Below are 22,439 nucleotides of genomic sequence, written 5' to 3' on the forward strand. Positions count from 1 at the left end.
GCCAGAGATTGATGCTACTCGCTGAATGGCATTGGAAGTGATGAGACATTCGCAAGATGAGATAAAAGTATGAGTAATTGATTCAGACGCCAGCGCATCGCCCGCCGGCTGATAAGATAGGACCGTATCGCGCCGGTACTTGGAACAGGTTCGAATTATAAAAAGGTGACACACCGGTTGGTGGGCTAGTGTAACAAACGTGCTTCGTGACACCGATTCTGCACCATGAAGGGAGTGATTGTGATCGTTGCGGTACTGATTTTTGGGTGCCTGGTCGCCAGCCAGAGCCACAACTACCAGTGGGGTGTCCGAGAGCCGCGCGAGGTCCTGCTGAACCGCACAATCGCCGTCCGGTCGGGGACGATACTCCAGGTTAAGACGATCGATCTGCTGTATCCGATCTCGGTGAGTTTTGCCCGCGAACGGGTGGTCATTTAGGGTGGCGGCTAATCGATACGGATCTTCTCACGAATTGGTAGGGCCAACAAGGGCGCAACATATCGGCCATCGTGGTGCTCGATCAGTACATCAACGGCAACGGTGGCTACGCCAGTCTGTATGCCGGTGGGATTGGTTACAACTACACGACGGTTCATCTGCAATCGCAGCGAGGCCATGGTTACAACTTTATCGTGGAGATTTACGGAAAACCGTGAGCGGAGTGCAGCAGCAGCACATTGACTGACGGTTCGGATGTTTAGACTAGGCAAATAAACCAGTACGCCGGTTGGCTTTTGCTGACACTATGAACATGAACGAGTAACATTTATTACAGTAGCAAGTTGCGAAACTGAACCACCGCGTGATGGTGGCTAGGGGCACTGCTGCTGATCGGGTGGAGGGGTGCGAACGTGGGCAGTAGAGTCCGGTAGGGATGGGATTAAACGACACCGAGTATCTAAGTTCATCGAAGGCATACATGCTTTGCCTTGGAGGAGGGAAGTTGTCTAGTAGATTAGTTTGAAAGGTGAATAGTATTCGTTACATTTTCATTGAACCACAAACAGCACAACGGTTAATTTATATTTCGAGTTGGTTAAAGTATGTTCCAATATGTTGCTCTACGTTGTCCGTTGCTGATTATCTGAGAGAGTATCGAAGCGTAAGCGTATCCGCATCGTGACCGATGGCGGACAAAAGTGTGCTCGCGTGTTGAACATTGACCCGTGGGGGGTTAGCATGTTAGTACGTAATGGTTGCAATATAGTTTATTGTTTCTCTCGTTAATCGTGCGGGCGTCACTGTTTAGTCTTCTGCCGAGCTGGAGCTGGACTCGAGGATGACCTCGAACGAGAATGGTTGGAACGCGTAGCCTAAACCGGCGTAGAACTTGCTCTGGAATTCAACCCTACGGGGAGAAGAGAAATGTGTAGAAACCGGCCGAAATGGTCGAGAAGCCACAGCCGGAGCACTTACCAGTGCAAACGCAGAGTGTGCAGGAAAGCCGAAAGACCCTCCATCAGCACCAAGATTCCGACGGTCAGCACGGCCCAGAAAGCGAAAACGGCCCACAGCGCAACGCCACCGATCCAACCGTCCTGCTTCAGCCCATTCTGTAGCACCATGTTCCACAGCACTTCGGCCAGCTCTGGGGTGTTGAGAGGCAAATAAAAGACGAAACATGAACAATTTGATCCATAAATCCGACGACACCCGGTGCGGTGCTACTTACGAGCATGGGCCAGCGAAAGAGCCCACAGGCGCAGATAGGACGCGGTATGGGACACCGATCCCAGAACGTACTCGATCGTGTGTATACCCTGGTGGATGAAGATTTCGGACATCTCCTCGTTGTCGTGTCCGTGGCCGGCGCCACCTCCCTGCTGCGGCTGCTGTGGTTGTCCACCTTGGGCCACGGTAGAATTGTTGGCCTGGTTCAGTCCGCCTCCCTCCGTGTCACCGTTCTCGTTACTGTACGGTGCAATCGGTTGATGCTGTGGAGGGACAATGATTGGAAAATTGTCTTTTGGGAAAATGGGCCCAAGTTTTCCCCCGACTTACGGCAGCTTCCTTACGGCCACGCATGATTAGTATTGGCTTGGCGAGCAGCATCCACGGCACACAGAGCAGCGCAATCACGACGAGGAACTTTTGCAAACCCTGCTGGCCGGCAAACATAAACGGCGAGCAGTCGCCTTCGGATTCGTCCGGTGCCTTGAACAGCACCATGTTGATGAACGTGATCAGAATGGAGGGGGCGCAGCCGGCCGAGAAGCGCACGTTCTCGTAGTTGGCCGAGTACTTGACCCACTTGATGAACATCAGCAGGGTCATGTAGAAGAACAGAAACACCAGGAAGATCACCTGCGGAATGAACTCGCAGTAGACGGCCATCTTGTTCTTGAAGTACCGGTGGTTGAACAGCCCCACAAACACACCGAACAGCATGTGGATCACACCGAAGATGATCGAAATCTTCATCTTGTACGCGTTCTGGAAGATGATCTTGTTCAGCGGGGCCACCTGCCACACGGGGTCCAGCCCGATTGGGTACGGCGTTTGTGCGTAGTCGGCTCCCCGCGGGTCGAGCTGCAGGGCCTTGTTGCTCATCACGGTCGACGTGTTGTAGTTGATGCTCCACGACGAGCCGAACACATTGAGCGATTTCGAGAAGATGTCGTTGTACACGAACCCGGTGTACATCGAGAACACGCCCATCAGGAAAATGATGTACCGGCCGCCGAAGAAGATGTTCCAGATTTCGTTGTCGGACTTTTTGGCCGCCAGCGGTTTCTCCTTCAGCACCATCCACAGCCCGAACAGGGCCATGATGGCACCGTGGCCCAGGTCGCCGAACATGACCGCGAACAGAAACGGAAACGTGATGATGGTGTACGGGGCCGGATTCATCTCCCGGTAGCTGGCCACACCGTACGCATTGATCAGCGCCTGGAACGCGTGCGTGAACTTGTTCGTCCGATTGTACGTCGGCGGGTCCTCGAACGTTTCCATGCGGTTCAGGATGGGCGGCACGGACGACCCGGACCGCTCGGTACCGCGGCGCAGCGCGATCTGAATCGTCTCGAAGTCGAGCAGCGGCACCCAGCACTCGGCGATCAGACACTTTTGCGTCACGTCCAGATTGAACAGATTGAGCGTGTGGTAGATGGCCTTGATTTTGCGCACCTTCACGAACCAGTTCTTTAGGTTCTTGGCCGCCGCTACCAGCACCCGGTGGCGATGGTCCTGCGTTTGGCCGAGCACCGTGTGCAGGTCCTCGATGCGCGTCATCACGCCCATCGCCATCTCGCGCCGATCGGTCGGTGCTTCCGGGCACGGGTACAGCGTGGCACGGAAGCCCTCGCAAATTTTCTTCACCCGCGTCTTCAGCTGGTCGCCTTGGAAGAAGATGATAAACACCGACTTGTACACCTTGTCACCCTGTCAACGGAAACCAACGGAACGGAGAAAATGATGAATACGGGATAAAACCGTAGAGCGACCTCGCAGCGCCGCAGCGCCGCAGCGTCACTTACGTTGGCCGGATCCTCGAGCGGGTCCTCGATCATGGCCTGGCGCAGAAACACGTTACCGCGGCAGGCACGCCACAGCATCCGCTCGAACGCCGGCAACCGTTCGCGGAGGATTACACCGGCCACAAAACTGTGCACACGGCGTAATATTTACACGGCGACGAAGAAAGAAAAATTTATATTATTACCAGATTCCGGCCATTTGGGCATGCATTGATCGAGGAAAATGAGGAGGAAAACAGATTGAGGCAAAGATAGAAATGGAGAGAAAGTGAGAGAGAGAAAGAGTTAGACTGTGAAGTACTCATGATAGGCCCAGCCCGTCCGGAGAGACGTTACGAATACGGTTAGATATGTGTGTGTGTGGCCGGTTGAAAAAATTTGAAAATTGTGCCAACATTAGGTCGGGAGCGAAACGGGCGGCAGCGCCCGGCGGAGCGGCAGCAATGAAGGCAAACTTAGGCGGCGTTTGAAATGGGCAAAAGCTGATGAGCTGGTGACAGTCCTAATAAATCGCCGAACAGGAGCTCATGTTTGCAATGTTTTCAAATTTTTCCACACAAACAGTGGCGATTGATTTATGCAGTACACTAAAAACAGAACCATTTATTCATCCAATTAGAACCCAATTTTCCACAAATCTCCTTTGTTTATTTAATGAATAGTTGAATTTTTTCGTTGTTTTTGACGGCTCCACAATGGTACACCCGAATCGATCGTAGCAAACAATGATAAGCGATGAAATGTGTGTAGCAAGCACCGCCGGGAAGAGCGAGCCTCTCAATGTTCACTGTCATTTAGCAGGCGTCAAAAGCACATGATCGCTTAGTGTGAAATGCAACGGAAACGGAAAACTTTTCCGTCGGTAAAACAATTACGAAGCAAAACAAACGTCGCTGAAATTTACGGAACGCTTTAAGAGCGTTAAATTGCTACCCAAAGATGAACGACCAACAGAATGGGAAATTTGTAACGGAACTCAAACGACTACCAGCGGCGGTGGCAAGCAAATGGAAACGGAAATGGTGTGCAAAACGTGTACACTACGAGCACTGCAGGGCTAACGGAAGCGATTTCAACGTGTTTGGCGCAACGCAAGCATGATAGTTTTACTACACATCGCGCAGCAGCGTACAATGCGGACTAACTACACGACTATGGATAGAGAAAGAGGATTCGAGAACACGTAAGAATATGAAAATATATCACCGATATTTATCGCTACTACTGACCATGGAAGGTACTCTTCTGTGTCTTGTGATTTTTCCAGAAAACTGCAGTTGAAAATTAGTCACGTTAATATCATGTAAACAGGAAGATAGGTAAAAAGAAACCAGAGAGATAGAGAGGAGAGGTGTTACAGAAGATACAAAAAAACAATGTACAGTAGGAGAAACGTATGAGACGAGCACGAAAGACGAACGGGAAACGGTCTCGTGCGCGCCTTTACGAGCATCAACGGTGGTTAGTTGAAATAATAAAAAACAGGTAAAATTAAAACAACAGTTTGTTAGGGTAAAATTAGAAATGAAATTAGAGTGCCCAACCGGGCGGATTTAAGATAACAAAATAACAGTAAACAATTGGAAATGAAAAGAAAAACAAACCAATCGGAAAATTGTAAAAGTAGGAAAATTCGAAACCAAGAAAAACCAAAGAAGAAGAATAAAACTGAACCAAAAACTTTGCACGAAAACAAGACCACAAAAATTCGAACCTACCCAAGCTGAACAGGACCCATTGCCTTGCCAGTGCGTGATTCGTCGGTGATCAACGCCCGGGTCATCGATTCGGTGGTATGCATACCACCCTCTTGCTGCACACATTCAACAAATAGGTTCGTGTGAATGGTTTTTGTAGAATCGTACATGTGGTGGTGTGGTGGAAAAGTTCAATCATTATTCGTTTGTAAATAAGGCATAATTTTGTGTCCGTGTGTGGCTGTGTAAGTGTCGCTCATGTTGGAAACAAAATGGAACCTAGAGAGACCTAGTAACAAAACACTTTTTCTTTTTCATTAAAAAACCGAAAACGTGATGCATAGTAAAGTAAATGTGATGAAATAATCGCGAATCGCGTGGAAAGGTATGAAAACTCAAAACGAAACTCGAAACCTTCCGAATGGACATGAATCGAATGAAGGTGGGCATGTACAGCTGTGTTTTTTTTTTGAATTGGTACGATTTTGTGACCATTCTTTCAAACTTGACATGTAAGAAAAAAATACAGACCATTATTTAACAAAGAATACTTGCTCTGATACACCTTTGTTTTAGTAACTATTTAGGTGACTATTAACGACGAAACAAAGTGTGAGAAGGAAGAAGAGCAAAAACACACACTATTCAAGTAATAAGGATTAGAGAAAACGGAACTGAGATGCAGAGTTATAGCAGAACACACGAACACGGGATACGGCGGACTGCCGGCTACGATAGAGTAGGGAAGAGTGATGCACTGCTTACAGACCAACTTTACCTTTGAAAACGATTATCAACGGGAGATAAGGCTAAGGGGAAGCTAAAAAGAAAGGGACAGCGGTCAAAAGGAAATCATAACCATACAAGGTACAAGCAACGAAAAGCGCGCAAAGCAAATTTAAGCATCACTAGAAGAAGGATTCATTTGTCCTGGCTCGGACACAATGGGGTACAGGATGCATGGCGAGCAACAGATTAAGCGTTAAAAAGGAGTTGTGTTACGCTTTCGACGGTCGCTTCGGCCTCATCATTGTTACGCTCTGTGTTAAGGGGGAACGGATATATACTACGCTTTACGTATTAGCAATCCTATTGGCAGAAACTCATCGCAACGTGTTATTCATCCGCACACAGACTTTTCGTAGGGACGCTAAATGCCTTGCCTTAAGTGATGGCTCTGATTGGGGCCGAATTCGAGAAACCGCTCATACCGTTTCTATGCCATCACCGTATAGCCAGAAGCATAGTGCGGAAATGGATATAAAAATAGATAGAAAAAGCAAAGAAAAAGGGACTATATTCTCCTGCCGGTGAGAGTGCGCCATAACAGGAGCTCTGTTGCAGCAGATGCAGAATGTCGACGAATGCGAACACGGTGACGCTAGTGACAGCAACATACAAAAACGATAGCAGCAGCAGTGTTAGCGTAACACGTGTCGCCTTTAGTGTACAGACACAAATGTTAGTGATAAACGCACCTTTTGTTAGCAATTCATAAATCAACACTCACTGTTTGTGGGTACCACAGAAAAAGGGCTGGTTTACTATTAATTTACAGAGTTTTGACGGTAACAGTGTCCCCACGAAAAAACCGGAGCGGGACCAGGGATGCAGACATCACGGTCGTACTAATGCTCTAGAAAATGCGAGACGGCGCATCCATTATGCGCGACGTTGTTGGGGGAGGTCAAAAGGTGGTCACCAATGGTGGAAGAAGCAAGATAGCGAGGAGGTACAGTGTATGAAAGGGGGGGAAGAAGTAAAAGGGGCGGATTCGGGTGTTAAAAGTTGTTTAGCAAAATTGTGTATATTTACCCTAGTTTTAGATTCTGTCCCTGTGCCCCGGCACCACCAGCTCGAATGCCCTCCTCACCCAGAAGGTTAACCTGCTCCTCTTCCCTGTGCGAATCCGCCATCTGTTGATAGCGGGTTCTTGTCTTATTAGGTACTTTTTCGGTATACATTGCCTGTTTTTTCGTTCGTTCGTGGGTTTTCCATTGTTTTGTGCGTGTTTTTGCAATTGTTACATTTTTGTTTTTCATTTTTTTTTTTGCATTCGCAACACAACCGAAAATAGGATGTACCAAACCAGCAAAAAATAAAGGCGTAAAGGAGAAGGTAAGGAAAGGAGGGCAAGAAATGGTTGTAAAAAATTAATAAAACTCTGATCACCAAGAATTATATACTCAGTGAAATATTGTAGACCTGTGGTTAGTCCTTAAACAATTAACCGAGTGGTAACGAAATGTGTCCACCATCACCTCGTGCAAAATGTGTTCGAGAGTCCACAGAGATTGAGTTGAGTAGCTGGCCTGCATTGCGTTATCCCTATTTTAGTAAGTTAGTACATACGTATTAATAGGATAAGTATAGTGAAGCGAATGATTCATGAACTGCAAGTATTAGATTTTTATATGTTAGTTAAGAGGAAGTCACGTCGAACCGAACAAAGGGACAAGAAAGGGTCAATTCTCCGATTCCACTATGAAAAGTGATTAACAAAGATAGTGACTTTTGTATCGATTTACGACTGTTATTGCTTGTTCCATGGACTGACACAGCGTACTCACCATACCTTCACCAATGGTTCGGGAATCTGTACAAAACACCCGGTGCCATAGACCGGCCATTTTCAGTACATTCAGTTGTGCTGTTGTGCGAGCATGTTATGTAGCTAACGGATTGGGTTCAGAATGTCGTTTAGTGTGTCAAGGCTAAACACGCACTCGTTAGGACTTCACGAAAAAACAGGCATAGTTATTCTTGCATTCAATCATTTAGTTAGCAAAATCAAAGTGATGAATAATGGAGTCACAGTCAGTGCGCTTCTGTTAAGCATGATTCACAGTATAATAACAAAAAGTGTCTTAATCTAGAGATTAGAATTGAAACGCACTAGACGGTTTATAATATAAAACTATTCAATTGCAAAGTGTTGAAAGCATGCGAATAAAGTATCACGTTCAAGTTGGTTAGCATTTTTGACCACGTCCACTGGGGTCTCCTGTCTGTGTTAACATTCTGACGATGCCGTCTGACAAATACGTGTACCGGCACGGAAGGCTTGAGTTAGTACATTCAAATGCTTATTACGGTTACCACTAACCCGTGTACCATCTTAACCAATGACGCGTTTAAATAATGGCTGTACCTTTTGCTTTCACATGTTTTTTTCAATTAAGACAATTTTTCCTCCTTCTGACAATGGTACACAGAGTACAGAAGATGAGGATCGTTTTTCTGTGACAGTGAGTGACTTTTTACAAAAACATAAGATGGCAATGTAACGTAGATGATGTGTAATAATTGTCAAAAATACAACGTAAATAAAACATCATGTAAGAATGATGATCAAGATCACGAATGTTACTTTCTATGTATGCCCTCAGATGTGGCGAGATTTAGAATTAAAACAAAATCATTAAAACTCCTGCATAACTAACGGATCAACATGATAACACGCACCATCATCGTGTTAAAAAAAAACAAACAAACCAGTGTAAACACAAGGTATTCCTCGGGCCATAACGGTCACTTACCTCGTCAAAAAAGACTTGAGTCTTACGCAGGATGTGCTTTAGCTCCGTAAGCTCCAGATAGTTCCGCTTGAGGGCTTCCGCATTTTGGTTCACCTCACGCAACTCATTTTCCAGCTTCTCAAAGGTCGCCTCCAGATCAATCATCTCGCGGGGCTGGGGCGCTTCGGGACTTTCACCGGTATCCAGCATCGGGATGCCATCCTTTTTGATTTCTTTCTCGAGATAGCGCAACTTGCGTTCCATCTCGTCACACCGGCGCACCTCATTGACGAACTTGCGTTGAAACGCATTCACGTCGGGATTGAGCTGTAACATTCGTAAGGTGAAGTCGTGAACGTGAAGTCAGTGGAAAACTGGGCTTGCAATGCTTACGTCACGGAACTGCACCAGACCGAGCTCTCCCAACTCGGACACACAGGCGTACGCTGCTTCGCTCTGGAGGAAGAGCTGGCAGAGGGACATCTCCTCGCTGCGGAAAAGTGAACCCATCGCGCTGCCTTCTCTATTCGCTGGACTTCCGGACTAAACCTGTGCTGTGGGTTAACTGAAAAAAAGGAATGTCTCAATGTCGTGACGGACCCAACTGAGTAGGCACCGCTTCTATAATATTCTTCCCGCAGCTATCAGCCAGCTTAAGGCCGGCAAAGTCTTACTTAGATATGCAGTCCCATGGGCTTTATCAATTTTCGATAGCCCGCCTAACGCGGACCTATGTTAATCCGTTTGGGGAACGACTTAGATTTTATCAAAAAAAAAATCCAACAGACCACCTGAACTACCACATGATCGGCCGAAATAATCCTTTTGCGTAACGCGTAAGTTCACGGTTGAAGTTCCTTGCAGGACACAGCAGAAGGTTCCTTCGATCGATAAATGACATCAAGTGAACAGAGGGGTTCTCACTCGCTCTCACACGGTGGTGTAGCTTCTTGCTTTCCTGTTCACTCTACAGGCCGTGCGCTGAAGTTTGCTGTTTGATTTGGCCTATCAACGAGACAAAGTGGCAAAGACTTTGTTTCGCTTTGCAAAGCACTTCAATTGATGCGCTGTTATGCGAACGGGGTCCATTAAAATGCAAGGTAAGCATTTAGCGAATGCTTTACGCGTTTCACCGTGAGTCATTTGCTGGACAACCAACGCCCCACGAATCAGTCGTGAGGTACATGACCATATGCTCGCAAAGGGTACTACAATTAACGGGGCCACGGTTGCCGGATTCGTGCGACGGATGCCAATGAGTCTCGGATTGCAGCACGTCCGCCAAATATTCGGATTTTCAGTATTACTCAGCGATTCCACGTTTACTTACCAGCACACAGAAAGGATTGGATTTTGTATTATAGAGGCTAGATTTTGTATTATATAGCTAACATTAGCCTCACAGAAAACGTAACGTAGCGAGCGTTTCTGACCGTATTTTTGTCTTTCTTTTCTCTCTATATTTCTCTTTCCTCTCTTATTTCGCTATTCTCTCTCGTTTTTCGGCCCGAGCGTACCCGGTCCCTGGTTTTCGCTTGTAGGTTCGCAAACGTGGTGTCAATAATACCTAAGCTCTCGACATTGTCGTGTAAACAATTGTTGGACCAAAACAGAGAATGGACACACCGGACGACTGTTATACTGTTCGTGCCGAACATTCTTTCTACAAACCATTATCTTGATTGAACGTTGGTAAAATAGTCATTTTTATATTTAAATACCCTTTATTTATTAAGGGCGCTTATCAATCTTAGAATTTCATTTTATATTAAGTTCTTTCAAATTATATTTGTCGAGCTCCTAAGCAGTTAATATATTTTCATACCACTTCGAATCATAATATCGTACGTTTATTCATAAAATATTGACATTGATACTTTTTAATGATACCCTATTTTAGCTGACTAGTGTGTAGTGAAGCGTATTCTGCGTACGGGTGGAACTTAGTTAGTTAACGTGTATGGCTCTTCCTGCGGGTGCGATCGTTCCGATCGATCCTTTAGATTGGATTTCCTTTCTGCGTTACCGCGGCCGATATCGATCGCCCGATCACTTCGGACCGAAATGTTCGCCTCTTGCCAGGGCTCTGCTCCAGCATCGTGGAACCGGCTAAGCGGTTATGATGGGCCAGGGCCTCGATTCCGCTCAACGTTGGCAAGGCAAAGATTTGTTTCGTTGGCGACGATGCCACGTATCGAGTGGTAGCAGATTTCACGACATTAAGTTTACTGTGCCGCTGCTCGATCTCGGCCAGCAGCGTCGGCGCAACCTGGCTGTTTTGTACCAAAAATTTGTAATTCTTTGCCAACGGTGGAATGCGATTGTGTGTGGCCGAAGCGGATGCCGACAGCAATGTCGTTTCGTGCGGCTTCGAGTGCTTGTAGTGCTGCTGCTGCTGCTGCTGATGCGGCCGGTGCGGCAAGGGTGCTAGTTTCCGGTGCAAGTTTATGTTTCTGCTCCGTCCACCATTGTTGCTGGCTTCGGTGTTATGGCTTAAGAATGACACTGATTGTGCACTGCAATTCCTGCTGCCGGTTACGGCGTGATAGTTGCCTGCCCCGATGGAGTTGGTAGAAATTAAGAGCCCAAGCGTACCGATCGGTACCATGGGCACCTGAGGTACCATCAGACTGTTAAGAGGTTTGACCTTGCTGAAAGGCTTCTCGTTTCTATCTACAAATTCGGGCGCGATTTCCACTCCCAAGCGTCGCCCAACTTTGGCGTGCGTGTTTCGGAGCACACCGGAGCTGATGTACAGACATTTGTCCAGCTCACACGAACTCAGCTCACATTGTAAGTCCTTCGCGGCGTGCTTGCCGTCTTTGCCGGATCGCGACGATCGTGATCGACTGATCGGAGCCGGATCCACGGCAAAAACCTCTTCGTGGAACGGATCGTTTGCCTTAGCGTGGACTGACTCGACGATGGGGATAGGCCTTCCCGTAACGCGCAAGTACGGGAATACAGCGGTCCACTCGAGGATTTCTTCCCGAAGCTTCGGTTCGGTGGGTAGTTCCTCCTCACCGTAAAACATCCGTTCAATACGTTCCCATTCGGTTTGATTCTGCTTGATGGCATCCTCTGCCCAGGGGATCGACCCGATGCTACTGCGGCCTTGACTGCTTGTTAGCGACTCCCGGGACAGCTCGGTTAGCGTGTCCGATTCTTCGTCATCGTCGTCACTGGCCGTATCACCGTATGTAACCCGCGCATCATTACTTTTCCGCACCAACGTTTGCTTGCGGCTCGCAGACATACTACCTTATGTCTGAAGTCGGCGTAATTTTGTGCGAATCATTTTTCTCCGGCTTCACACGGCGATTTTCCTTAGCGATGTTGTTTTTTGTTTTGCACCGAGTACTGTTATTTGCCACAACAAACAATTTACTTTGCGACTTGGTCTTCTGTCAGTTGCGCAGTGCTGACATATTCACAGCTAGCATTGAAATATTTCACGAGCCGTCAAATGGCGAGGTGCATACCTTTACATGATTTTCAAATTATCCGTTCGCTTAACGCCACAAACCGCTGCTTGAGAAACACAATTTGAGACTTACCAGTTTCATGCACCGAAATACCCATTTCTGTTGTTCCATGTTAGTCAATCCATACGCATCCACACTTTTTTTGCGAATTATTTCTTTTTTTGGTTCATTTTTCTTCTTGGTTTAGTTTTTCTTTGCCTTGAATTTTATAATTAACAATAAGTTTAACGTTAACAACATTTTCATCGCTTCATGCATACGTCACAATGTGGAAATCGATCGGCAACGAAACCAGAGAGAGAGAGAGAAAGAGAGAGGGAGAGAGAGTAAACATGGCTTTAATGGTTGAAATAAACACCGAGCATTCGCCATCGTACGTGCCGCAACTAAGTGCCGTGCCGTTGAATCGTGTTTCTCTGTCCGCTAGCACTGGTTGGCAGAAACGGAAAAAATGAATCACTGAACTGATCGTGGGTGATAGGACCTAGCCCCGTTTTGCTCTATAGAGTGTCTGTTGCTCCTCTCATCTCATCATTTGGACACTATTCTGCTTCTAGGCTCAAGCTTCTAGCTGTATGGTGGCGAATAGTATGTTACCGTTCGTGCGTACGCTTCGACGACGAGAAACATCGAGATTAAACTAAAGCAACGGTATATTCAGGGTTCGATAACTTTTATACAGATTTAGCATGCGCCGCCCGCTTCCGTGACTAGCACGCACTCCAGCCCGATCCGGTGTTCCCGGGTTACTCTCTACTGCACACTCTATGTACTCACACTACTACTTGCTCTGTTTTTCGGCGCCACTTTCGCTACTAGCCTCTCTTTTCTTTATACCCTTCACACGATCCTGTGCACACCATTTCTGCTTCCCCTCGCTACCTGACGCTTCCCTATACGGTGTGTGATTTACGCAATGTACGAATAATTTTAGAGAATCAGATTACGACATATGTACATCCTTATTAGCGTTCTTGAATGGGTTGGTTGTTTTACTTACTAAATGTGTTCATTTTTGTTTTGTTTACTCTAGCTGAAGTAGTTATTATTTTTGTTTGTTTTTTCATCAATTTTTTGAAAAATCTATAAAAAAAATGGCTCTATCCAGGACAATATTACACAAATGTCGGTTTTCTTGGCGGTTGTCTGTGTGTTTCTGTTTTGCTGCTGCTACTGCATTTTTCTGCCATGTTTGCCTTATGATTTGCCAGTTGACACCATCTGCAAGCACTATCTGGCGCCTCTACTGGAAAAGAAAAACCAAAACCGCGAAACACAACTCGTAGGCGTTAGTCGTAGTTTTTGTTCGTTAGATTTTTGCTTAGCGACGGGTGCGCCGACTGCTTGCTTGCTATGTTATATGTTTCTTTCTTTATGTAAATGTATATTTACGTGTATATTACTTTCCGTGAGTTAACTATAAATTCTTAGCCATCCACCCTACTTATTGCGCTTGTGAACTCAACTTGTGGCATCGTCTGGGGATCAGTAAGAAAATAAAGCGATCGCACTCAAAGTGTACTCGTCGAATGAATCTCGATGCTCCACGCTGCATTAGAAAATATATTATACTGTTTCCATTTGCTACTAGCCTCCGTGCGGTGTCGTGCAAGCGGTGTCGGTTAATTTTACTTAAACATTCAGCATTACTCACTGTTACGTACGAAGGTGGTGAAATTAATTACACTTATCTAGAAACAGTACACACACTCTGGCCTCTCGGCAAACATGTCTTCGGCTTTGTTCCTAGTTAACCTTGTTCTTAAGCTTCCCTAGTTTGCTCACTCGTTTGCCTCGGTCTGCTGTTCTAGGTCTTGTTCTCAGCGCGGCATCCGTTACACTCGTCCGTGCACTTGTTGAACACAACGTGTGATGCCTTTCGTATTATAAAACCATAATCATAACCTAAACCTCTTAGCGTTAACGAACTCTTTATTAGTATTACTGGTTGGTTGGTTGATGGCTCAAATAGAAAAATAAACACCTTCAACAAGTTAGATCAATGGTGACTGCGTTCGCCTGCGTGAGTTAAACCCTAAACGTTTCGTTTATTCGTTAGATTACTTTCAATTTCATTTCCCTACTAAGGCGCTATCTAATTAGATCAATTATACATAGACATTAGCGAACAGCAGTGCGTGGGTGGGTGGTTTATGACTTTTGTGAGATTTGCTTTTGTCTTCTTTTTTTTGCTTTTATCATTTTTGCTTTTCGGTATGTTTTCGCCCCGTCTGCGGCATCCGGCTTGGCGGCAATGCGGCACGCGCACTACACGCGACTAACACGTGACTAAACGCGAACCGGTTCGGCACGCGATCACTAACGCGGTTTCCTAAAAAGTACAGCCATCGTGGTGATAATATAATTAAGAACTATTTCTCCTCAAGCTCTTCTCCCTATGCGCCTAGTTCGTTAAGTGGATAGGATGGTGTGCTTACAGATTTGAGATATTTTGTTTATGTTTTTTTTTGTTAGGTCAGTGAACAAAGCTGCGGTCCGGCTCTGCACAGCAACCTACAACTGCCTTCCGGAATGGATACGTTATCTTCGCTGTGTGTGCCGCCTTCCGATAGTGGTGTGTGTAGACATCGAAAGCGTTTCGAAGGCCCTGGTTATCGTTAAGCGAAGAGGCCCACCATCCGGCCATTCGGCCACGTTCGACCGCTGCCGGAAAATGACGAAGCACAAGGAGGTAAGAAGAGAAATATGTCACGCCGCTCGGGCTTCCCTCTTCGGCCCCGCTGCTACTCGATCGCGTCCCGCTTTTACATCTAGAGCTTTTTAGAGTGATTCTCGTAATAGTTAACAGTAGCATGATTGACTAATATCCACCTGGTTAAGCAGTTGATGGTTCATAAGAACGAAAAAAGCTCGCTTTTCGGTTCGTTATTTACACACAGATTTTGAAGGGCGCCCCCAGCGAGGACGCATGCCACCGGCAATTCTTGTGTCCTGTGTGTCCTGTGTGTGGATGTGTGTGTTGACCATCAGTTAGTATTCTACATTCTAGCCGCAGTATCGTCCGCTACTTCGGAACCAATTGCCAACCTTGGAGCCAATCGAAACGATGCCTAAAACTAAAAGCATATCTCCCAGCACTAAACGATCGCTCAACTGAGCCGTCTAACGCACCCTGTGTAGCCTTATTTTACATCAAGTGGCCAACATTCTTGAGAACGTCGGTCGCCCGGCCAAAGACATCACACTCAGCTTCACACAGCAAAAAAAAAAGGACACCAGCTTCGGCCACGGTTTGCCACGGGGACTGGCACCGTGGAGCTGGGCTAAAGGTCCGGCTAGCCAGCCATCCAGGTTTCCGCGCTTGCTGACCGTGGCCTCAAAGAAAAATAGCACTTTCTTTCACACAAGCTTACGTTACGCCTTCCATCTGGTTTGCACAACGGGCGGTCAATTTATCAACTTTTTTTTTTTGCATAAACTATTCGATTCGATGCCAATATTATGTTCCTCAATTCTGGTGCCGGTGCTCCGGGTTTTTGCTTTACCGTTCACTAATTTTATCCACTGCGCCGTTTTGCTTGAATTTCCGTCAATTTCCGGGGGTTGTTTAGTTGGGTTTTTGCAATTTGCATTAGATTACACCGCCGGTGGGCGTTTTGCGGTTGTGTACTGTTTGCTTTTTGTTTGATTATAAAATGATTGTGTCTTTCGATTGAATTCGCCTTAAAACAAGAAGGAGGTTCTTCAATTAGCGCAGTTCACACTACGCAGAATCATAGCTCGCACAAGCAGCACGCACGCTGTTTAGTGTTTAGCCGTTCGTTTCGTGTTGGTTTGTCCCCGGACCTAGGACGAAGCGCAATCTCCCTACACGAATCTCCCGAATATTCTCCTTTTGCTGCTGATTTCTTCTTGTGTTTGTTTACAAAAGATTTTAGTACACCACGGCCTTTCGCGCTTATCTAGTTTTTAATTAAATTTTCGTTTAAACTTCATGACGCTTTGAAAATGGTGAATTTGTGGAAAAGCATTACATCACTAGCACTAGCATATTTTTGTGTACGCGTTCATCTAAATTTGTCTTTGTACATGGCATTATTTAGCTTTTGTTTGATTTTTCGTTTTACGTTTCCGTTTTTTTTTCTCGTTTTCGTTTTGCCAAAACTGATCCGTCTGGCTGGCTGGCTGGCTGGCTGCCACGTGGCAGCCGCTTCTTCGAACGAACTTCTGTGCAGCGAACCCTGCGAAGGTACCCCATTGTTTGTTTGTCACCCAATTTGCCGCCCCAACACTGCGAAAATAGCGTCTTGTTGGTCATCACACACCTCCTGCGCTTCACAAAAAACTACAACAAAAAAAAAACAAACCATTAAAAAACAATTAAAAAACAAGTCCACATTGTGGTTATAAAAAAAAATCGAAAGAACTAAGGATTAGGGAAAAGAAAGAGAAAACAAACAAACAATAACTAATGTGTGAACTACAAAGGTCGACAACAGAAGATTTTATTAGCTTCTACATAGACTGGCATAAGACTAGGACAACAACCAATAAACCAAACCGAAAGCACAACAATCTCGCTGCGAAACGAGAACCAACATAGAACAAACACAAACACAATGTTGAGAACAATCTACTACTCAAATCATGAACATACTGAATCCGGGTGGGGGGGAAAGTAGAGTGAGCAACCCGAGGTGCACTAAGAAGCAGAAGGAAACGGAATGGTAAGGGAAGCAGGAAGCACAGGAGCTCTTCCACAGTGTGGCGGGGCAACTTTGGATTGTCTCCATATGAACAGCCGTACACACGGTGCCACGGTGGTGTTGCTGGGTTAGAAGTAGTAGCTCTCTATTGCTTGCGATACACTGGTGTGGCCCGCTGGATACGGATGTGTCGTGGAGGTGCATGGCCCCCCTCCCAACCAACGGGACCGATGTGGTTGTTAGACTCTCCCGACAGCACCACCGCATGCGCCGCGTTCTTGCGCGTTGGTAAACCCGTGGCTGTGTTGGATGGTTTTATATACTAGATAGCGCTCTGTACCACTCATGCGGACACGTGGCCCGTAATGGATAGTGGAGTAGTGGATAGCCGGAGGGACGTGGGACGACCTCAGCGTTTGATCGCCTTCGGGCGCAGCGGGCGAAAAATGTTGACGAGCTTGCGAAGCAATCGCTTGATATAGAGCGCAATCTGGTACATAAAATCGGTTTCTTTTGTTCATATGTATGAGTAGGGTCCATCGGTGAGGGCGCTACACAGCAATAGTCAGGAGTTGTCGTCCTTGTTCGAGCCGCCACCACCGACCCCGGCCGCCTGGCTGTTTTGGTTCCTGCCACCGCCCGACGGCCCTCGCACCGTTGCCGGCTTGTACTCCAGCCCGGGATCGAACTGCATCAGCACAAACACCTGCGAAAAGGAGGCCGACCGGAACATTAAGGACACCGGAGACGGAGACGGCTGTCACCCGGCCGCGGGACGTACCTGATCGGTTGGCAGTAGGGAAAAGTCGTCCGGTGGATTAGTGATCACGTAACGCTTGCTGCTGGCATCGCAGCTGGAGCTGGTGTCCCGGAACCGGTATAGGCCGATACAAAGCATCCCGTACGATTTGAGGGCCGCCACGAACAGGTCGCCGTACTTGCCCGCTTCACCGAACTGCGCCAGCGGACCGTCGTACAGTGAGATCTGGCCCACGCGACACCTGGAACGGTTTCGGAATAAGACGGAGTGGACCAACGAACAAAACAGTTCCCAACCAACCTGTCACGGTTGCTGAGGCTCTCCGGTGTGCTGTAGCCACCGCGAAGCCCTGCCCCTTCGGCGAGTATTAATTCTAGTTCCGGTGTCGCTCCACCCGTGATTAACGAACGAATGAGAGTTAAGGCGTTTTGATTGAAGTAAGTCTAAGGGAAGCAGAGAGCGACGGCCCATTAGTGAATGGTCGATGCTGACTGAAGGCCCCACCGCGGACTTACCGTGGACATCAGCGAGTCCAACACACTTACGGCGAATGCCGTACCGCACGCGAACGGTTGCGTTAGGTACAGCTCCGTGTCCGGATCGTCGTCATCGTCTTGATCCAGAAACTGTACATTACTATCATTCACTAACTCTGGAGAGTGGAAAACAAAACAGGAACAGGAGAGGCGCCGGTGTCAGTGAGGATCGCTTTCCGTGGGCCGACATGGGCGGGTTTGCGTACCTGTAGTCATGGGCACGTTGGCGCCATAAACCGAACCGCGCCGCTGCAACACTATCGGGCTACCTACGGGGGTTAAGTTGTCTTGCTCGGAGCCACGCTGGCTCAGCACGCCTATCGTATCGTCGAACGTCATGGCCTTGATGTTGAGCGAAGCCAGGATGGCTTCCTTGTCGGCTAGCGTTGGGTCATCGTTGCTAGGAACTTTCGCTGACAGAATGCAGCACATATCACATAGGTTGACGTTGACGGCACGCAGATCCGCTCGACTGAGAGGCGATCCCTGTGGAGCGGACGGAGCGGACTCGTTATTGGCCATACTGGGCCCACCACCATCATCACAACCACCACCACCACCACACGCCACTTACGTTGAGCACGGAAATTTTCGGCAGATTTTGCAACATTTTCCACTCCCGCCGGATGTACTCGACCGAGCCGACGATGACGACGTGCTTCAGCTCGTGGTAGTGAAAGTTGGACGCACGGAGCGGCATCACCAGGTTGCGCAGCCCGATCAGCGGCGAGTCCGGGTCGGCGAACAGGCACACGACCACGTGCCCGTTCAGCACCGTCATGGCGGCCTGATTTCGATCCTGGAAACACGGGAAGGATCAAGAACCATCCGGCAGGGGGCGCGCTCCGGCTCCTTACCAGTATGCACTCCTCAAGGCTCTTGGCCGGGCTCCAGTGGAACATGCCGGTCGAATCGTACTTCATCTCCGTCTTCTCGAAGTCGAAGTCCTTCGACTGATCGTCCGCAATGCCGGCCTGCAGGGTGACCCCGTTCTGGCTCTGGGCACCGGAACCACTGCCACGACTCGTGGGCCTTCAGCACAACAAAAACAGGGTGTTGGGGAGAGAGAGAGAGAGAGATAGAGAGGGAGGGAGAAGGTAAGTTCAACCCGATGGGCCGGCGAGCGACGCTTCACACCAACAACAACAACAACATCAACCACCATCTTCGCTACTGCGCGCATTCCCAAGCGAAACTACAAAATAAACCACTCGGGAAAAACGGAAGACGCTCCACTCCAATACACTAGGAAGAGGTGTAATAATCAACGGAAAAGAAAAAGAACAGGCACAACACATGAGAGCAGCCATCCCGGGTTGGCTGCCCAGGAACTGATGATGAACGGAACAGGCTCTGGATGTGGAGCAACACAAGGAGAGCGGCGAACTCTGCCATTGGTCGTTGTCAAAACACAAACCGAACGACCTGGCGACTAGTAGGCAGTGAGTGAAACAATAACGATGGCGACTCTATACGTATAGGTGTGTAAGTGTTTGTGTGTGTGGTTGTGTGTGGTTTGTCTGGGCATCCAGAGAACTGAAAAATGATGCAACATAGCGTGTAACATCTACATTACAGAAAAACTCCGATTGAACGAAATCACACCAAAACCAAACCAACCAGAAAAAAGAAAACAACAACAAAAAGGGGGGGGCGATACAGAACATCGGAAGGGCACAGCATCCGGTACGGTAAACGTGGAAAACGGAAGGAAACGTAAAGTAGCTCTAGGTAGTGGAGGAAACAACGGAACGAAAAGAAAAAAAAAAGGTACATTATGTATGCATACATTAGCTTTTTCACTTCATATGCGAGTTGATAGCCTGCGTAGGGGCTTGGTTCGGTTTCGGGAGGCCTGAAAAAACACCAGTTGTGCTGTGGTCAGTCATATCGTTTGGTCAACCTGTCACGCGTTATTATCATTCGTGTGAAAGAGTTCGATTGGTTCGGGCGCTGCGCGGGGCCAATTGTTGCGCAACGACCCGTTTTTGCCAGGGACAACGGAGAGAACTTTACGAATTTTGGGAACACATCGACACATCGATTCATCCGCGAGGGGGGGTGGGGGGCGCCTTATCGAGCGCGGAACCGTACCTGTTGTAGGTGGAGGGCGAAATTAGGTTGTCCGGTGGTTGTCTATTTACATTCGGCTTCACTTTGTTAACTTGTTTCGTGGAGTTCAGCATCTGGTTGGAGCCGGTCATCGAGACGTTGCTTCTCCGGTTGCGATTGATCACTGTGGCGAATGGATTGGAAAAGATTGAAACGGACACCATTAGGATCGTGCTGCCTGCGCGTGCTGCTGCGTTTTCCGTGCTCGGCCGGGAGATGCACCACACAGAGAAACGGAACGGAAACACCACAGAAGGAAGGCCAGAAGAACCAGGCATCCAGCGTTGATTAGCGAACTGAAGATGTATCTGGAGACTTTGTTGGAAACTAGTAGAGAGCAAATACGGAAACACAAACAGTCCGGGTAGCGTACGGATACGCCACGGAAACGAGATGTGTACGCGGCCAGTGAAACATAAACCAGAAAACGGTCGCTAGAAAATGACGTTGAGTTGAGGATGGTTTTGGGTGCGTGGCCAATACCAATATTGACAACTAAATGTCATTTTCCAGGACACTAAAAAAACAGGGGTAAACATTTAGACAGAAAGAACAAGAAACGTTTGGGGCGTTAGAGAAAGATAAACTGAGAGAGAGAGAAAGAGAGAGAAAGTCACTAGAACAAGAGAGAGAGAGAGAGACAGATTGAGGGTGCATGCTAAAAAAGAAATGGAAACACATGTAACGGCCGAAGGTTTGATTTGCGTTTTACGCGACACTCACAATTTATATCCTCTCGATCCCGGGTAATATCGCCTGGGTGTTTGTGTGTGGTGTGTGTTTGGATGGGTGGACATGGATTCGATTTGGTCATGGACATTCGGGTATTTGCCGGATGGTGGGTGGTTGGTTGATAGAAACGATGGTTTTGGTGTTTGTTTTTTTTCGAATTGAGTCACGTGACGGCGATGTTGGTTGCACACACGATGTTGGTTGCCACAGTGTGGGGCAATCGAATGGCGCACACGGGTGGTGCGGGTTGGTTGGTGGTAATGGTTGGTGTTGGTTAGAAGAGAAGAATGGTACGCACATTAGTTGTGATACTTGTCGTCGCAGGTACGTTACGATCGATATATCTATAAATATGCGTTATATATCGTTATATCCTGTCGACTACTAGATGCGTTATAGCGGCCGGTTGTCTCGTATAACGCATGAAGTGGTAACGCCTGTCAACGCCGTCGGTTGACACTACGGTAAAAAAGAACGCAGCAAAACAATGGTGGGCACATAAACACAAAAGTTAAGCCAACGGGTTCAAGCCACAGTGAAAAGATAATAACCAAACGCTTTGGGTTTAATCTAGAAGCAGGCACACATACCGTACATAAATAAGAGTAACACACACCCAGCATGCTAATGATATGAGCAAAGTTCCTGAACAACGTAGAACCAGGCGCGAACCAATGTGTACGATGTGGCTCGAAAAGGGCAGGATCCTAGGCGGCCCAGTGGGATGGGCCATACGAGGCCAGCAGAAAGCTAGCCTTCGCAAGACCCCCCCTGTTTTGGGGCACTTCTAACGACTCTGGTGAAACAAGTTTCGGCGGAAGTATCTAAAACGCGGTGCATCGCGAGCAGTTGCCTCGATTGGAGCTTATGATGGTGGCGGCCTTCCGCTCGTCTGTTGCGAGTTCCTATTGTTTCCCCCGTCGCTAGGCATGGCCCATGCGAAGCACCGCGGACGCAAAGGTTATGTTTTCCGGAAATCCTACCACTCTGAACAAATACTTTATGTGTTCCGCTGTTCGGCTCGGTCTGCGCCACTCTTCCCCTAAGCTTTCTTGCCTGCTCCTGTTCCGACCGAGGGGGCCCTTGCCGTGCATCAAGGTGATGCATCACAGCATGCTGCGCTCAACTAGTGAAGGTAGGGTAGTGAATCGGTAGTAGGCCCGTACATGGAGCGCATGGTTTCAGGCCTGGTCAAGTAACTTCAGGACCACACTCGGTTGTACAAAAAAGCGGGCGAAACGAAACGGAAACCAAACGGAAACGGAAGTGAAGAAGAATGAGAAAAAAAAGAGGTATAAATCGGAAAAACCAACAGGCAATCGTGGGCTGCCACTAGAATAATGCTGCAGAGAGAGAGGGGGGGTGTGTGTGTGGGGGGGACGTGGCGAACAAATGGCAAGCAACGTGTTGCACCGGAGAGAGCACCGGACCGAGAGTATGCGTGAGTGAGACAAGG

At 47.7% G+C, this 22,439-nt stretch overlaps 4 protein-coding genes across 7 annotated transcripts in view; 1 reads left to right on the plus strand and 3 right to left on the minus strand.

The window, feature by feature from the left end:
* The first annotated feature begins 194 nt into the window (after positions 1–194).
* LOC131211376 (probable salivary secreted peptide) lies at positions 195–744 on the plus strand. The gene is made up of 2 exons (XM_058204810.1): positions 195–405; positions 480–744. The coding sequence occupies exons 1-2, from the start codon at positions 226–228 to the stop codon at positions 654–656; spliced, it is 357 nt and encodes a 118-aa protein (XP_058060793.1). The 5' UTR covers positions 195–225; the 3' UTR covers positions 657–744.
* Positions 739–10,145, minus strand: LOC131209201 (V-type proton ATPase 116 kDa subunit a 1). 4 transcript variants are annotated; one of them, XM_058202208.1, is made up of 10 exons: positions 10,022–10,145; positions 9,085–9,256; positions 8,713–9,018; positions 5,195–5,289; positions 4,706–4,747; positions 3,477–3,603; positions 2,002–3,381; positions 1,673–1,934; positions 1,417–1,588; positions 739–1,348 (listed from the first exon to the last, which is right to left on the minus strand). In XM_058202208.1, exons 2-10 carry the CDS (start codon positions 9,199–9,201, stop codon positions 1,246–1,248), a joined length of 2,604 nt encoding a protein of 867 aa, XP_058058191.1. In that variant the 5' UTR covers positions 9,202–9,256; positions 10,022–10,145; the 3' UTR covers positions 739–1,245. The 4 variants fall into 4 exon arrangements, with proteins under 4 accessions (XP_058058191.1, XP_058058193.1, XP_058058192.1 ...); XM_058202210.1 differs by lacking the exon at positions 4,706–4,747; XM_058202209.1 differs by lacking the exons at positions 4,706–4,747; positions 5,195–5,289 and adding an exon at positions 6,989–7,089.
* A 421-nt stretch (positions 10,146–10,566) lies between these two features.
* On the minus strand, positions 10,567–12,031 carry LOC131210492 (uncharacterized). Its single transcript, XM_058203750.1, has one exon. It carries the CDS (start codon positions 11,945–11,947, stop codon positions 10,691–10,693), a length of 1,257 nt encoding a protein of 418 aa, XP_058059733.1. The 5' UTR covers positions 11,948–12,031; the 3' UTR covers positions 10,567–10,690.
* Positions 12,032–16,612: 4,581 nt separating this feature from the next.
* The window catches only part of LOC131209304 (calcium-activated potassium channel slowpoke), a 50,362-nt gene continuing 44,535 nt past the window's right edge, over positions 16,613–22,439 (minus strand). The window contains exons 16-25 of the mRNA XM_058202341.1: positions 20,975–21,007; positions 20,234–20,375; positions 19,929–19,994; positions 18,997–19,171; positions 18,714–18,938; positions 18,346–18,625; positions 18,119–18,255; positions 17,904–18,046; positions 17,625–17,844; positions 16,613–17,549 (exon numbers count right to left, since the gene is read on the minus strand). Of these exons, the coding sequence (XP_058058324.1) occupies positions 17,409–17,549; positions 17,625–17,844; positions 17,904–18,046; positions 18,119–18,255; positions 18,346–18,625; positions 18,714–18,938; positions 18,997–19,171; positions 19,929–19,994; positions 20,234–20,375; positions 20,975–21,007 (1,562 nt within the window). The 3' untranslated portion in view covers positions 16,613–17,408. The remainder of the gene's footprint in view (positions 17,550–17,624; positions 17,845–17,903; positions 18,047–18,118; positions 18,256–18,345; positions 18,626–18,713; positions 18,939–18,996; positions 19,172–19,928; positions 19,995–20,233; positions 20,376–20,974; positions 21,008–22,439) is intronic.

This window comes from Anopheles bellator, chromosome 2 (genome assembly GCF_943735745.2).
Source record: "Anopheles bellator chromosome 2, idAnoBellAS_SP24_06.2, whole genome shotgun sequence".
Classification (NCBI taxonomy): domain Eukaryota; kingdom Metazoa; phylum Arthropoda; class Insecta; order Diptera; family Culicidae; genus Anopheles; species Anopheles bellator.

Coding starts and splice junctions, on each gene's coding strand:
- LOC131211376 (XM_058204810.1), top strand. CDS start 226: ATGAAGGGAGTGATTGTGATCGTTGCGGTACTGATTTTTGGGTGCCTG. Junction 406..479: donor ATCTGCTGTATCCGATCTCG/GTGAGTTTTGCC, acceptor ACGAATTGGTAG/GGCCAACAAGGGCGCAACAT.
- LOC131209201 (XM_058202207.1), bottom strand. CDS start 9,201: ATGGGTTCACTTTTCCGCAGCGAGGAGATGTCCCTCTGCCAGCTCTTC. Junction 9,019..9,084: donor GTCTGGTGCAGTTCCGTGAC/GTAAGCATTGCA, acceptor CGAATGTTACAG/CTCAATCCCGACGTGAATGC. Junction 1,935..2,001: donor GTGGCCGTAAGGAAGCTGCC/GTAAGTCGGGGG, acceptor GTCCCTCCACAG/CATCAACCGATTGCACCGTA.
- LOC131210492 (XM_058203750.1), bottom strand. CDS start 11,947: ATGTCTGCGAGCCGCAAGCAAACGTTGGTGCGGAAAAGTAATGATGCG.